Genomic DNA, 14,108 nt, shown 5'->3' with positions numbered 1-14,108 from the left:
GTGAAATTAGTAGATAGCTTTTATTATATGTAAACCTTCCAAAAACCAAGATCCGCCCGGGGTGTACTTAATCACAAATAGAATTGTTATTCAAGGTTTGAGGGGCTTATCTAACGACGAAGAAGATCGGTTCTAGGATTTACCTATAATTTGAACTTCGCTTATAATATATATACCACAAAATTATAAACTATTTTAGAAAAAGTAAATAACCTATCTTGAGTTTGATTTAAAAAAATTATATATTAAAAAGTCATTTAAAAGGAAAAAAATAAGTTACATGGAGCATTTGTGTTGTTAAATATATAGGGTTAAATATAATATATAGTTTTTATCAAACAATAAAGTATCAATGCATTAATAATTAACTAGTTTTTCATTAAACCGTTCGGTTTTTCAGTTATATTTCACACGTTTTTTTTTTAAATTTAATTAGTGGTGCTTGGTCATTTTTTTTCAGTTATATTTCATTAAATTGTACACGCATAGCCCGGTCCTGAGGAATCAAATATCATCAAAGGCCCTGGGCAAGCCAAAAAAATAACAGGCCCTTATTGTTACTATAAGTTTTTATTTTTAAATAAAAATATATAACAAAAAAAATTGAGTCCTGTGCGACTGCCCATTTTGCCCCCCTCAACACCGTCCCCTATGCGTACACGACGATCCGCCCCCTCAAGTATATTGATTTTTTTATCGGCTTCACTTAATTTGAAAACCAAGGGATATTTTGTTCTAGATTCGCGACCGCAAGGATTTCTTTCATGAAGGAGGAGTTTTACATGTGTTCTCTTTCATGAAGGAGGATTTCTTTCATTCGTAGCTAGGGACGTATCTCTTCGAATAATTATTACATGGTAAATAGAAAGGATATGGCTTTGTCTCTGGATGAATGACAACAAGCAGTATTTCAAATAAAACCCACAAGGCAAAATTAAGATAACAAACGATCAAACTAGATCAGATGAGGAGAAGTTGGTGATGGAGGGATTGGAATATCAGCAGTTCCTTCTAACATCAGGATAACATTCTTGATAGAAGGCCTTGCATCTGGATCATCTTGAATGCACAGCAATCCAACTTTCACCATCTTCTCCAACATGTTGACATCTACTTCTTCATCTCCCGTCAGCCTACTCCAGTCTTTGTCTATAAAACAATTGTAAACCCAAGTAGAAAGAACATCTATCTCCATACTATTTCTGCAACACAAAATCTCCAGAAGTACAACCCCGAAGCTGTAGATATCCACCTTGGTGGAGATTAACGTGTTCTTGTGCCACTCAGGTGCCAGGTATCCTCTTGTTCCCCTATCACGATCACCACTGACACTCAAGAGGGTTCCGCTCTGATTTGACCTCAATAGCTTTGATAACCCAAAATCAGAGATCTTAGCAGTCCAAGCCTCATCAAACAGAATATTATGAGGCTTTATATTGCAGTGTATTATACGAGCTTCACACTCGTCGTGAAGATACAAGATTCCTCTTGCCACATCCAGTGGCACTCTGACACGTTCTTTCCATCCAGGTGGTGCTTCCGCGTTAAAGAGAACATCTTCCAGTGAGCCATTGCTCATAAACTCATAAACAAGTAGCTTTGTAGCTCCCTGTATGCAGAAACCAAGTAAACGGACCAAGTTGCGGTGATGAGTTTGAGCAATAGCAGTAATTTCTGCTCGAAACCGTCCTTCTCCTTCAAACATCCTTTCCAGTCTCTTCACAGCAACAGCCTTGCTGCCATCTGAAATAAAGCCTTTATAGACTTCCCCATAAGAATTTCTGCCTATCACTTCCTTAAAACCATCTGTTGCTTTCTGAAGCTCGTCGAATGAGAATGCTCGTAGAGAAAAATGATCTCTATAAAACCCATTATCAACAGTTTCTGATATCGCTTGGTACCTATGAGCATGCACTCTGTAGAAGAAGAAAGCAGAGAATGCCAACACCGAACACATAAGAGCAATGCAACCAAGTGTTATGCCTAGAATGGAAACAAGTTTTTTCCTTTCAGCCACGATTACATCTATGTTCCTTGAGCCTCGTAACTGTGGTTCTTTGACTTCTTTATATGGGAAACTAGTTTTAATGAAGACTGTGGTTAACCTGCTTTTACTAAGCACTGCATAAACGATGGGAACCTTGAGCTTTTTGCAACTACCATCTTCTGCATACAGACCTGCCCAGCAGTTGCAGTCATCCCAGCAAGATTGGCGACAGCCTTCCTTGCTAAGATTCATCACCGAGCTGTAAGCGTAGTGTACAAGCAACATCATATTGTCCAATACAGTAATATTGTAGGAAAGTTGTAGCCCTGGTTTCCGGTTGCAGGCTTCCTCGTCGGTGAAGTTTCTGTAACAGCCGTTGGACGTGACATTTCTTGTCCCGTTGACAAATAAGAAACCAGGAAAGCAATGGCACTGAAAATTTCCGGAAGTGCTAGAACTGCAGTAACTGTTAAAACCGCATATTCCTTTGGCATCACACGGATCCTGTAAGGCTGCCCATTCCGTTTTCATTATGCTAGTCAAGTTACTTGAGGGGCTTGTGAATCTGTGGGAATACAAAACAAAGTTACCATCCCAATTGAGAGTAGCACGGAAGATTACTGTGTCGACGTTCTTTCTCGACTCTAGGCTCCTTGTTGAATTCAATACCCTCTCTGTGACACCAAACCCCACCATGGACAGAGACCCAGTAGGGCTGAGGTTCAATGACTCATAATTTGAATAAAGCGTTCCACTGGACCAGTATGAGTCATCACTGCCTCTGGTCTTTATTAGAGGGTAAGCCACAAGGTTTCCATCATCCTGCATACGAAGAAAAAACTTTCCACTCGTGTGCTGAGAAGCGGAGACACTAGAGACTAGCTGATCCCTTATAGCTAGTTTTTGCCCTCCTAATATTGTATCACAAGGGTAAGCAAAGCTTTCCCATATGACACTAGATTGATCGTAGAGTAGAAAATTACCCGAATCCAGAATAGAAGCTGAGGTCGCCTGAAAACTCTGACTTGTGATGTTTTTATCCTCACCGTCAGTAGTGTGGAGAAGCAACCAACCATCTCCGGTGAGCTCAATACTACTGTTTGTAGAGACGGGTGGGTCATCACGATTTGCAGTCCAAACAACTGTGATTTCTGATTTGCTTGCGAGCCATATCCCAACTGCAAAACCGTCATCTTGCCGGTAGAAACCAAATGCAAAAAGGCCAGAAGGTGAGCGCCATGAAGGGTTTGTGTCTGGGATCAATGAGGAACCTAAGGTAATATTAGAGGAGGTGAAGTCAGATCCTTGGGTAATTACTAAAACAAAGAATAGTCTTAGGAAGATAAGTAACATGAAGGCCATATTAGAGAGGTGAGAGTGAGATGCTATAATTAAGAGCACCAAATCAGCAAAATAAGAAGAAACCGAATTGAAGTAAAATGATAGATCGATATTTTTATCTTGACTGCTAGTTGACCCCCTTCGCCTTCCCACCTGAATATATTTACTACCAATGTACAGGAATTCAGTCAAGTCTACCCTAATCCAGAAAGCGTGTGGAAAAAATGTGAAGTTGCTAACGGTAGATTCATGGCCCACAACGAATATTCCCGAAGAAAAGTAGACAACACTCATTAGACCTTTTCCGTGGATTCTTTGACCTTTTCCGTGCATCCGCCAAGACTGTTACAGGAATGACACGCAACCATATTATTAGCTGGTGTTTTTGTGATATAAGGAAAAGAAAATTATAAGGAGAAGACTTGTATGAAGACTTATTACGAGAAGACTCGCAGGTCTTTTAATTTGAACGGAAAATAGGAAGAGAGAGAATTAGTCGTGTCTGTTGGCACGTTTCTGTCAAATAATTGAAAGGTAAGTACCTTATCCGTATAGCTTGTGATCATGGCCTCATTAATGCTTGTTTTTCTGTTCATCTTTCAATTAGTGGAGACAAAGGTTGACGGAGGATCCATTGATTTGGGATCCTCACTTGTCGCTGGTACACAATCTACGAATGCATGGTTCTCCCAGTCTAAAATGTTTGCATTTGGGTTTTATCAACAAGGCACCGGCTATGTGATCGCAATCTGGTTAGAGAGCTCCGGAGAAAATACGGTTGTGTGGACTGCTTATCGAGATTATCCACCCGTTTCACCAAATGCCACACTAACACTTACTCGTGAAGGAGAATTGGTTTTAAGCTGTGAGCATGGTGGGGTTAAAAAGACTATTGCAGCCAACGTTTCATATGCAGTGATGAACAACACCGGAAATTTTGTACTCTACGATGATAAAATGGGTGTAATATGGCAGAGTTTCAACCATCCTACCGATACTTTGTTACAAGGCCAGAGTCTTTTTGGTGGGAATGAATTGGTTTCGAGTGTGTCTAAAACCAATTACTCTAGTGGACGCTTTCGAATTAAGATGCAGATGGACGGAAATCTTGTTATGTATCCAATGGACACGGAGGATGGCCCAGAAAATTCATACTGGGCTTCAAATACCGATCAGTATGATAGGATTTCGAGCAACTATCTGCACCTGAATGATACAGGCTTACTGATTATCAATGGAAGTGATTCAGACATCATCAAGCATCTTTATTATGCTGAACCGACGAATTATAATGTTACATATCGTGTCACAATCGGTGATGATGGAATCTTACGGCTGTATCTTTACAACCATAATAACTCCCGCCCCCCTCCCATAGTATGGAAAGTGCCAGATCCTCCTTGTAATGTGAAGAACTTCTGCGGCTTCAACAGCTATTGCACTATGAATGATGAACAACCCTATTGTGTTTGCCTGCCGGGTTATGATTTTGTATACTCCGATTTGAAGTCTAGGGGCTGTGAAAGGAATTTCACAAAAGCAATGTGCAAAAGCGGGAAAGAAAACATTACATATTACAACATGGATCCCAAAGAGCGATTAGTGTGTGATGATCGTCCTTACGTTGTGTTCATTCCCGACAACAAGGACGGCTGCAGCGACTCCTGTTTGGAGGATTGCAATTGTGATGCAGCTTTTTTCAGTAATGGTAACTGTGAGAAACACAAGTTCCCACTTAGGTACGTGAAAAGAGTTTACGATGATTCCACCAGGCCTATGATGTTCTTCAAGACGCCCAATGTAAGCCTTTATAATGTCCAAGCCAATGCATCCATTAATGCTAGTTCTTTGGAGCCAACACATGAGAGGATTGAGAAAGTGCTGACCACAGGCAACAAGACATGGCTTATAATTCTTGTTATGAGCGTTGTTTTTTTCATATATTCATGCATTTCGCTAAGTTTGACGGGATATTTCGTATTCAAATTCCGTCTTCTAAAGTACAAAAGACTGTTGGAAACTAGAAGTTTGGGATTAGCGGAGGACCTCATCCTGCAATCATATACTTACAAGGAGCTTAAAAAGGCAACCGATGGGTTCAAGCATGAGCTAGGAAGAGGGTCGTTTGGAAGAGTCTATAAAGGGCGTTTCTACAAAGGGAACAAAGCGATAGCAGTGAAGAGACTTGAGAAGGTGGTGGATGAAGGTGAGAGGGAATTCCGAGCAGAAATGAAAGTGATCGGAAAAACCCATCACAGGAATCTAGTCCGTTTGCTCGGTTATTGTGCAGAAGGTAAAGAGAGGCTTCTTGTTTATGAATACATGAGCAATGGAACCCTTGCAGATCGGTTATTTAGGTCAGAAACGCTTCCAAACTGGTCTGAAAGGCTGCAAATCGCGTTAGATGTGGCAAGAGGAATCCTCTACCTTCATGAAGAATGTGAAACGCCCATCATTCACTGCGACATAAAGCCCCAAAACATTCTGATGGATGATTTCTGGACTGCTAAAATCTCCGACTTTGGATTGGCCAAATTACTAATCCCAGATCAAACCAAGACATTCACCATCGTTCGAGGGACTAGAGGGTATGATAATTAACGATACTACTAAATCTCTAACACCAAACTTATTCAACTACTGTTTTCTTCAAATCGACACACCATGTGTTTTTGTCTTACAGGTACTTGGCACCCGAGTGGCAGAAAAACGTCCCAATCTCAGTGAAGGTCGATATCTTCAGCTATGGGATCGTGTTGCTGGAAACCATTTGTTGCAGAAGGAACCTGGAAGTACATGTATCGAATACGGAAGAGATAGTTCTTTCTACTTGGGTTTACAAGTGCTTTGAAAGAGGGCAACTGGATCTGCTTGTTGGTGATGAACAAGTGGATATGGCGACATTGGAGAGGCTGGTTAAAGTCGGACTTTGGTGCATTCATGATGAACCTGCTCTTCGTCCCTCTATGAAGTCCGTGTTGCTGATGTTAGAAGGGATCACGAAAATTGCTTCTCCTCCTTGTCCAACTTCCACTTGGTAATTCTTTCTTCCGCCTCTTGATGATTTTGCTTTGTTCTTTTTGAAACTTTATGAAATAATTGCAACGTTCTTTGTTTAACTATGTATCCTCTCTGTTTGTAGATTGGTTAAACTAAGGCTGATGTGTTCAAGTTGCCTGTATTTGAGACATCCGAACTTCTTGATCAAGTATGCTGCTTCAACGGCCTAACCCATTTCCGACTTTATAAAAGGTAAGGAATTTGAGCTTTTTTAAACTACTATAGCAAACATGTTCATTGTATGTATAAATTCTATTTATAACACTTGGTATTGTAATAATATATAACGTGTATTTAAACTTACAAATATTTTTGCCGGTATTGTGCCAGTCACCAACTACATGGGCTTGATTGACACCAGTGCTATTATAATACACTTAAGATCCCGAAATTGGGCCCCCTATATTATGCAATTATAAATATAAAAAATGGACTTTGTTTAATGCTACACCCAATGCAACTCCGCGGAGTACAAAGAAAACTAATACCGAACCAAAACCAAAGTCACTACCGAACAACCGAACTATTTTGAAAAACCTACAATTCTGTTTTGGGATTTTAAAAAGACCGAATTTCAGGTTCAGTTTTGGCTTTCTTTATAAAAAACCGAAAAAAAGAACTGAACCGAAAAATACGTCCTTTAATGTATAACTATAATTGATTAAATTATATTAAAAGTTAAAATAATAAATAGTATTCCTTGGGTAAACTTTAGAAATATGAAATTCAACTAAATTTTTTGGGCGCCGGTATTATATTCTTTTTTATAGATTGATAAAGAACAAATTGATATTTTGATCCTGTCAACATCGCCGACAAATGTAATATAGCAATTTTATATTATATTACCGAAACCTTTTGAAAGGTTCCGTATATTATTATCTTTTGGGGTTATAATTAAAAAGAATTAAAGAAGTATGCATAGATAGGAATCGAACGTGGCCAATCTAGTAAAAGAAATTTGTCCAAGCCAAATCTACATCTACGTTCAAAAATTTTGTAATATATGTATTATATAAAACATATTAAGCATAATTCCGTTTGGGCCCCAAACCGACTTGGGTCCGGGAGGTGTTGCCTAGCTTCTCCCCACCCCCTATTAGGTTGGGCATGAATGCATAACTTACACAAGTTACTCACTCTATTTCCAAATCCCATTTTTTGTCCCAAACTGGACGTGAACGCTCAATATTTGGTTTAGGGCAACTTTCAGATAACTCTTATAAGAATCATCATGGGTATTACGAAATTAAGAAAGTGGTGTATTGTAACGACGTGTGGCACGTGTAAGATATATGTGGAGTTTGTGACTTAATCTAAAGAGCCCTTATGGAGAGACAGAAGACTCCAACATATATAGAAACATATAAGATACATGATTGTCCCCTCCTCAAGACGGATACTTGAAGAGGATAGAAACGAATGTTGTAAGCTATGGGGGTCCTAGACAACGAACTTCGATACCATATATATATATATATATATATATATATATATATATATATATATATATATATATATATATATATATATATATATATATATATATATATATATATGGGGTTAGGTTAATTTGTTTTTAACATTTATTGTGTGTAAGAATAGTAAAATTAAATAATTATTAAATTAAATAAAAATAGATATTAAATTATTTCCATAATTGTGTGTATATTAATCATATCCATAATTATAATTTTTTTATGGAAACTAATTAAATTCGTCATTAATGTCGGCAATAATATTCTTTCAGAATAAATTCGTATCTATGTTTTTATGTTAGCAATAACGTTCTTTCAGGACTCACTCACTTAAAATACAATGAAGTTGTATGGAATATGAAGAATGAGAGTGTATTCTAGTAGAATATACTATCGTTTTACTAGAATACACTTTTATTCTTCTAGAGACGAAGTCATTCAGAAAGAATGTTTGTAACGACCATAAAAATTCAACCAATTTTAACTTTTCAAAAACAACCCATTTTCTCAATGTTATTACAAAAAAGTTTTCAATACAATTATTATCAGAGTCTTCCCAGAATCACATCATAAAACGTAATCATGAGGAGCGGTACGATCACGCTTTTGCCTTGCCACGGTCTCCTGAAGAACCTGAAAAACATTAAACCACAACTATAAGCCCGAAAGCTTAGTGAGATACCCCAAAAATACCAACCACATATACCATACACGCATAACATGCCATATCATATCAGAACACAAAACAACCATGCACTTCGGGTCTACTGTGTGACTGGTCCGCCGCACCGGCCAACAGTCCACCTGGTCCACCCTCCGAGTCTAGCCATATACATCGAGTATGCAGTGTGATTGGTCCGCCCGCTCCAGACCTTCAATCCACCTGGTCCACTCTCTGAGTCTACAGTATGACTGGTCCGTCCGCACCGGGCCTTCAGTCGGTCTGGTCCACTCTCCGAGCCTCGGCACGTCTGGTCCGCCCTTTTGGGGCCTACAGCATATCCGACCGCTCGCTGGGCCTTCGGGACAACCGGTCCGCCCTGGGTATCTTGGCCTACAGCACAAAGCAGGACCCGCCTCAACCCAACCCCAGTCCAACAACCATGTGCACATAAACATACAACCATATAACAATTCACAGTCAACAAGCCGATCTAGCAGATCACATAACATATCATCATCCTAACCAGGATACCGACCTAACCGGTCACTAGCATAGCATCATCCTACATAACAGGATACTGACCTTAACCAGGTCTCTAACATATACCATCCTAGCTACCAGGATGCAAACATATCAAAGCAATAACATAACAACAAATACCCGGATCTCAATCCGACAAAGGGCCGGCCTTGGTGCCTTAGACCCTGTTGATATAGTGAGGATAACTCACCTTGCCACTGCCGAAACTCTGAACTGAAGAAGCAGATTCTCGAATCACCGACTCCCCGAAAATCCCGAACTAGCCAACATAGCACAAATAATCATTAGGCTAAGCACAATACCCTTCCAAGGATAAATTGACCAATTTACCCTTAACTCATTCCGGCCCAACACTGGATAAGCTCTCAAGCCCACTAATGGCCCAAAGTCCAAAAGTCCGAAGCAAAGCCCACTATTTTGCCCAATTTACTAAATTGGGCCCACCTCACCAAATGGGCCTAGATCCATGGTCCAATATAACTAATGGGTCCACAATACTCCATCCATAATGTCCAGTCACAGTCCAAAATCCATTAGCCCAATAACAGCCCAATCCCTAAGGCCCAAAATGAAAAACCCAACAGAGGGAGTACGCTGGGCGTACACGCTGATTCGCAACTGGGGATCGGGGCACTGACCCGCTACGCGGGGCGTAACTTCGCTGCTCATTAAGTCCTCATAACTTCTTAATGGCTTAAGCTCTTAAGCCCAAACTTCAGATCCTTAGGCCAAATATGCCTAAGATTCATAAAGTCTCAAACTTTATCACTTGGGACGTCCATAAAGCTCTTAATCCAAAGTCTTAACCCATTAAGACCTACTTATCTCACACATGGAGCAACCACAGCCCTTGGGACCTCATTTTTCTCACTCAAGACCTCTCCAAAGGTCTGAAAGGACAGATAATCTCGACCAACTCAAAAAATGCATCAAGATGAGGACTTTTGGGACAAGAATGATGTCAAAACTTCACAACACTTAGATCTATGCAATATAAATGACAAGCAAGAAGCTTTATACCTCAGATAGGCTCCAAAGGATGATATCTTTCCAGATCTATAAGCTCCAGCCACTCAACTCCTTCTTTGACAACTTCTTTTTTCTTATTCTAGCCTCTCCTTTGCCAAAATAAGTTTTCCAAGGCCAAACACACCCAACAATGGAGGTGGAACGGCTATCTAGGGTTTCTGAGGTTAAGAAAGAGCTTATGGAGGCTAGGGTATGAACCAACATGTTCCTTATATAGTGGCTGACCCTAATTTTAGGGTTTTAGAACTCTGAGAGTACGCTGGGCGTACTCGGCGTGTCCCAACTTTTCATATTTGGCCCTCTTTTTCCACTTTTCCCACAAAAGGACCAAAATACCCTTCCTCTTAAATCCCGAGGACTCACAAATAAGTACTTTTAGGAATGGGGCGTTACAATTCTCCCCCACTTAAATTAGGCTTCGCCCTCGAAGCCTGCGGCAACTCGACTCCAGAACTTCTCCCGCAACGCACCACCTGGCATTAACCAAACCAGGTTCTTTAAGACACAACCATTAAAATCCGAAACTCAACCTTCCCTTTTCTTGCGGTGTTCTGACCACCACCTCAAGCCGGCCACCGGCTTCACCCTTTGATAACCACACTTATCAGATTCTACACTTATCAACCGAGTACCACTCCATGGCACTTTTCTCGATCCTGATCACAACAATCACCTGACTCTTACGAGCTAGATATAACTCTGAACCACCAGGTTCCCGATCCGAGTCCAACTCTATCCATTCCATGCTGACAGAATGACACATTCTTCAGCCTCAGAAGCAACTCCCATGAGTTCTCCTCTTGCAATCGCATGCACATGCTGAACTAGCTCTAGCACCCTCGGGATGGGAAAACCCGTCACACTGACGACACCTCCAAACATCCCCCAGGATGAATCACTACTACATACACAATTCCTTGATCAGAGTCAAACTAGGAATCCAAGACTCCATCCCTGCATCCTTTCCGAGCCTCTTGGCTCTACACCCGTGGAATCCCTTCCGCGACCTCAGCAGTCATCCAATCTGGATGTGATTCCATACCACTGACGCAATCACGCTACTCAATGACCATAATTGGATCACTCCAATCATAACTCTGCACTGCCGCTTTCACTTCCATGAATTTACACTCCCTCTCGGAGCTACATTCCTCTCTCTTTCCTTACCAAGGAAATCCACTTGGCCGCCTTGTCATTGCGACAAGTGCCATGGTGCTCGCCCAACGCTACACCACTCCCCTATAGCATAACCGCTATCCATGCAACACACATGCTCTGAATCTGCTCGCAAGGATTCTCGAGTCCATGCACTATCTCCACTAATCGAGATTGTGACAACCCGAAATTTCCATTCTGAACAAACCATTTGAAGCCAATAGAAGTAGAACAGTTACAGTGAAAACTCAGATTTCGAGTATAAGTTTGGCAGTTTTCAGGATTTTACACTTAAGGATATATTAGGAGAGTGGATGCACTAGGGTTTTGTGCAACACTGTTATTCCAATACTCTAGGACATTAGAGTTCGTTCCAGGAATAAAAATATTTTCTGCCAAAAATATCCCCGGACTATAAATAGAATTCTGAACCAAATTGGTTCATTTGTTGGATTCCATTTAGAGAAAAGTCAAAATTCTCTCTCACGGATCTTCGGGTTTTTATCCCAAATTGTGAGTACTTCGATCTAGTTATGTTATATAGCTTAGATTCTGTTTAGAAACACCAATTACATATCAAATCTGTGAGATTCAGGAGTTTACCGCCCAAGAACGTTCTTGGAGAGTAAACTCCAATATGTGGCTTAAATGCTACCTAGTCCTTTCCCCGTGAATTGTAACTACCTTAGACTTGTATGCTAGTGAGTATATGACAAGAAAACATCAAAAACGGATTAAGACCCCAAGATTTGGGAGTTTACCGCCCAAGAACACTTGGGGAGTAAACTCCATTTTAAGGTCCTTAAGGGTTCCAATGACCCTCAAAGCTTTAGAACTCGAACTAGAAGCCTTCATTTCATATTTAGGACACCAAAAGCTATTAAAATCTATGATGAAAGTGAGTTCACGGCCAAGGAGCTTCTTGGGCCGTGAACTCCATGTTAAGTGCCCAAAGTGCCCTAAATGCCTTCATTGAACCAATAAACTAGCATAGCACATTACCTTGATGTGTCTAAGACCCAAAGCAATCAAAATACTAACACCTAGGGGTGTTCACGGCCGTAAACACATGGCCAATTGGTTCATGGGCCGAAAACTCTAAATAGGGGTGTTTTGATGCCACAAACACTTCCTAAGGCTTAGGCTTAAATTAGGACAAGTACTCTAAAGTGTTTATAGCCTAGAAAACATAAGGAATCACATGTATTGAGGAGTTTACGGCCAAGACAAGTTCTTGGGCCGTAAACACCTATAAAGGGGTCAAATGACACCCTAACTCCTTCCTTATGCCTAGAAACCAACATAGATCATTACCTTGAAATGTTTGAGACTTGAAAATACCATAAACACCCTCCCAAGGGAGTTTATGGCCGTAAACTCCAAGGGAATATGGTCCCAGGGCCGTAAATTCCTCAAAGGAGTTATTAGGAAGCCCAAACACTTGTTTAAGCCCTGAAGCAATTCACCACATGAGTTGTATAATTGTTAGACTTCATTTAGGGACTTGGTTGAGAGTTTCCGGCCAGGAGTTTACTCCCCTGGGCCGTAAACTCCAAAACATATGGTCATTTGACAATAAACTCCCATTAGAGGCATTGCACTCCTTTGTTGCAACCCATTTGCCTCCTAGCACCTGACCAAAAGTGTTTTCCTCGTGTTTAAATGTTTATACCTGTATAATTAGTGTTTTAATATCTAATTATTTATATACATATGTCTTCATATGTAATTAGGATCATTGTGTGTGTCTAAAGTCTTCACTTGACACCAAGCACTTGCCCGATCCTTCCTTACGATAACAGTCCGTTCAATTCCAGTCACTTACTGCAGGTGAGTTCATACCCCTTAATCAATGATTTAAACTGTTTTTAAATGTTTTATGGGGGGGATACAAGTAGAATTATGCTAGTTATTATATCAATCACATGTGATTAATAAGTAGAATTACGCTAGTTATTATATCAATCACATGTGATTAATATGCAACATTCAAATGATTTACTACACATTAGTCGTTTTACCAAACAGTTTCCTTCAAATGATTTTTATAAACATTTTATATGTTTTAAACTCCTTATTACACTGTACATTTTACTCTATATATTACATTTCAAACTCATTTACAATTGTGTTTCAAACAAATGTTTCTTTATACTAAACTGTTTTATCAAACCCATGCCTTCAAATTGTTTTATACATTGACAACAAGTCGATCTTTTCTTAAGATAATAATTATGTTTCAAATGTTTTACAAAACCTATTTATGCTTTTATATTATAAATTGCATGCCTTTATATTTATAGTTATATAATAAATGTTTAAAAGACTTAGGAAGGCTATCCACCCTATTTCCTTTTCGCGCTTGAGATGTGGTCTGGTGGGATATCGGGTACTCGTCCAAAGGTCGTTTAAATACTAGTTATATATCATGTGTACATATATAGTCATAAAGGCCCTTCCAGTTCATCCCATGCCCTTGGGTAGCAAGGGTATACATCCATGTCCATACGTACCAGTTAGATTACTAGTAAACTACCATATGGGTAGTTTAGGAAGATACTAGAACTATTACAAGAACGCGATATCATACAATGAGTCAGTTCATTCATGAGTCTATACTTGCTAGATAGAGAGCGCATACATTACAGCTAGAACATTTCATTACTATGAGTACATATACAACTATACTAGAGAAGAACATATACAACTATACTAGAAAGAGAACATATACAACGATACTAGAACGATTACATTACTATACTTGCTAGGTAGAGAGCACGTACATTACAGCTAGAACAGTTCATTACATTACATATACATGAATACGTAAATAATTGTGATCCTTTGGATCGGA

General features: G+C 39.8%; 2 protein-coding genes across 3 annotated transcripts; one reads left to right on the top strand and one right to left on the bottom strand.

Moving 5' to 3' along the window:
• Positions 1–836: 836 nt before the first annotated feature.
• Positions 837–4,012, bottom strand: LOC111911408 (G-type lectin S-receptor-like serine/threonine-protein kinase LECRK2). Of its 2 annotated transcripts, XM_042895927.2 has the most exons (3): positions 3,871–4,012; positions 2,971–3,670; positions 837–2,898 (listed from the first exon to the last, which is right to left on the bottom strand). In XM_042895927.2, the coding sequence occupies exons 1-3, from the start codon at positions 3,922–3,924 to the stop codon at positions 956–958; spliced, it is 2,697 nt and encodes an 898-aa protein (XP_042751861.1). In that variant the 5' UTR covers positions 3,925–4,012; the 3' UTR covers positions 837–955. The 2 variants fall into 2 exon arrangements, with proteins under 2 accessions (XP_042751861.1, XP_023762957.1); XM_023907189.3 differs by having other exon boundaries at positions 837–3,670.
• On the top strand, positions 3,893–6,705 carry LOC111911409 (G-type lectin S-receptor-like serine/threonine-protein kinase LECRK3). Its single transcript, XM_023907190.3, has 3 exons — positions 3,893–5,916; positions 6,012–6,365; positions 6,471–6,705. Coding segments are annotated over exons 1-3 (2,379 nt in total). The 3' UTR covers positions 6,472–6,705.
• Positions 6,706–14,108: the final 7,403 nt, after the last annotated feature.

The sequence above is a fragment of the Lactuca sativa genome, chromosome 6 (assembly GCF_002870075.4).
Source record: "Lactuca sativa cultivar Salinas chromosome 6, Lsat_Salinas_v11, whole genome shotgun sequence".
Classification (NCBI taxonomy): Eukaryota; Viridiplantae; Streptophyta; class Magnoliopsida; order Asterales; family Asteraceae; genus Lactuca; species Lactuca sativa.
Note: the sequence above shows the minus strand (reverse complement) of the source record. Positions and strands in the feature narration are given on the sequence as shown.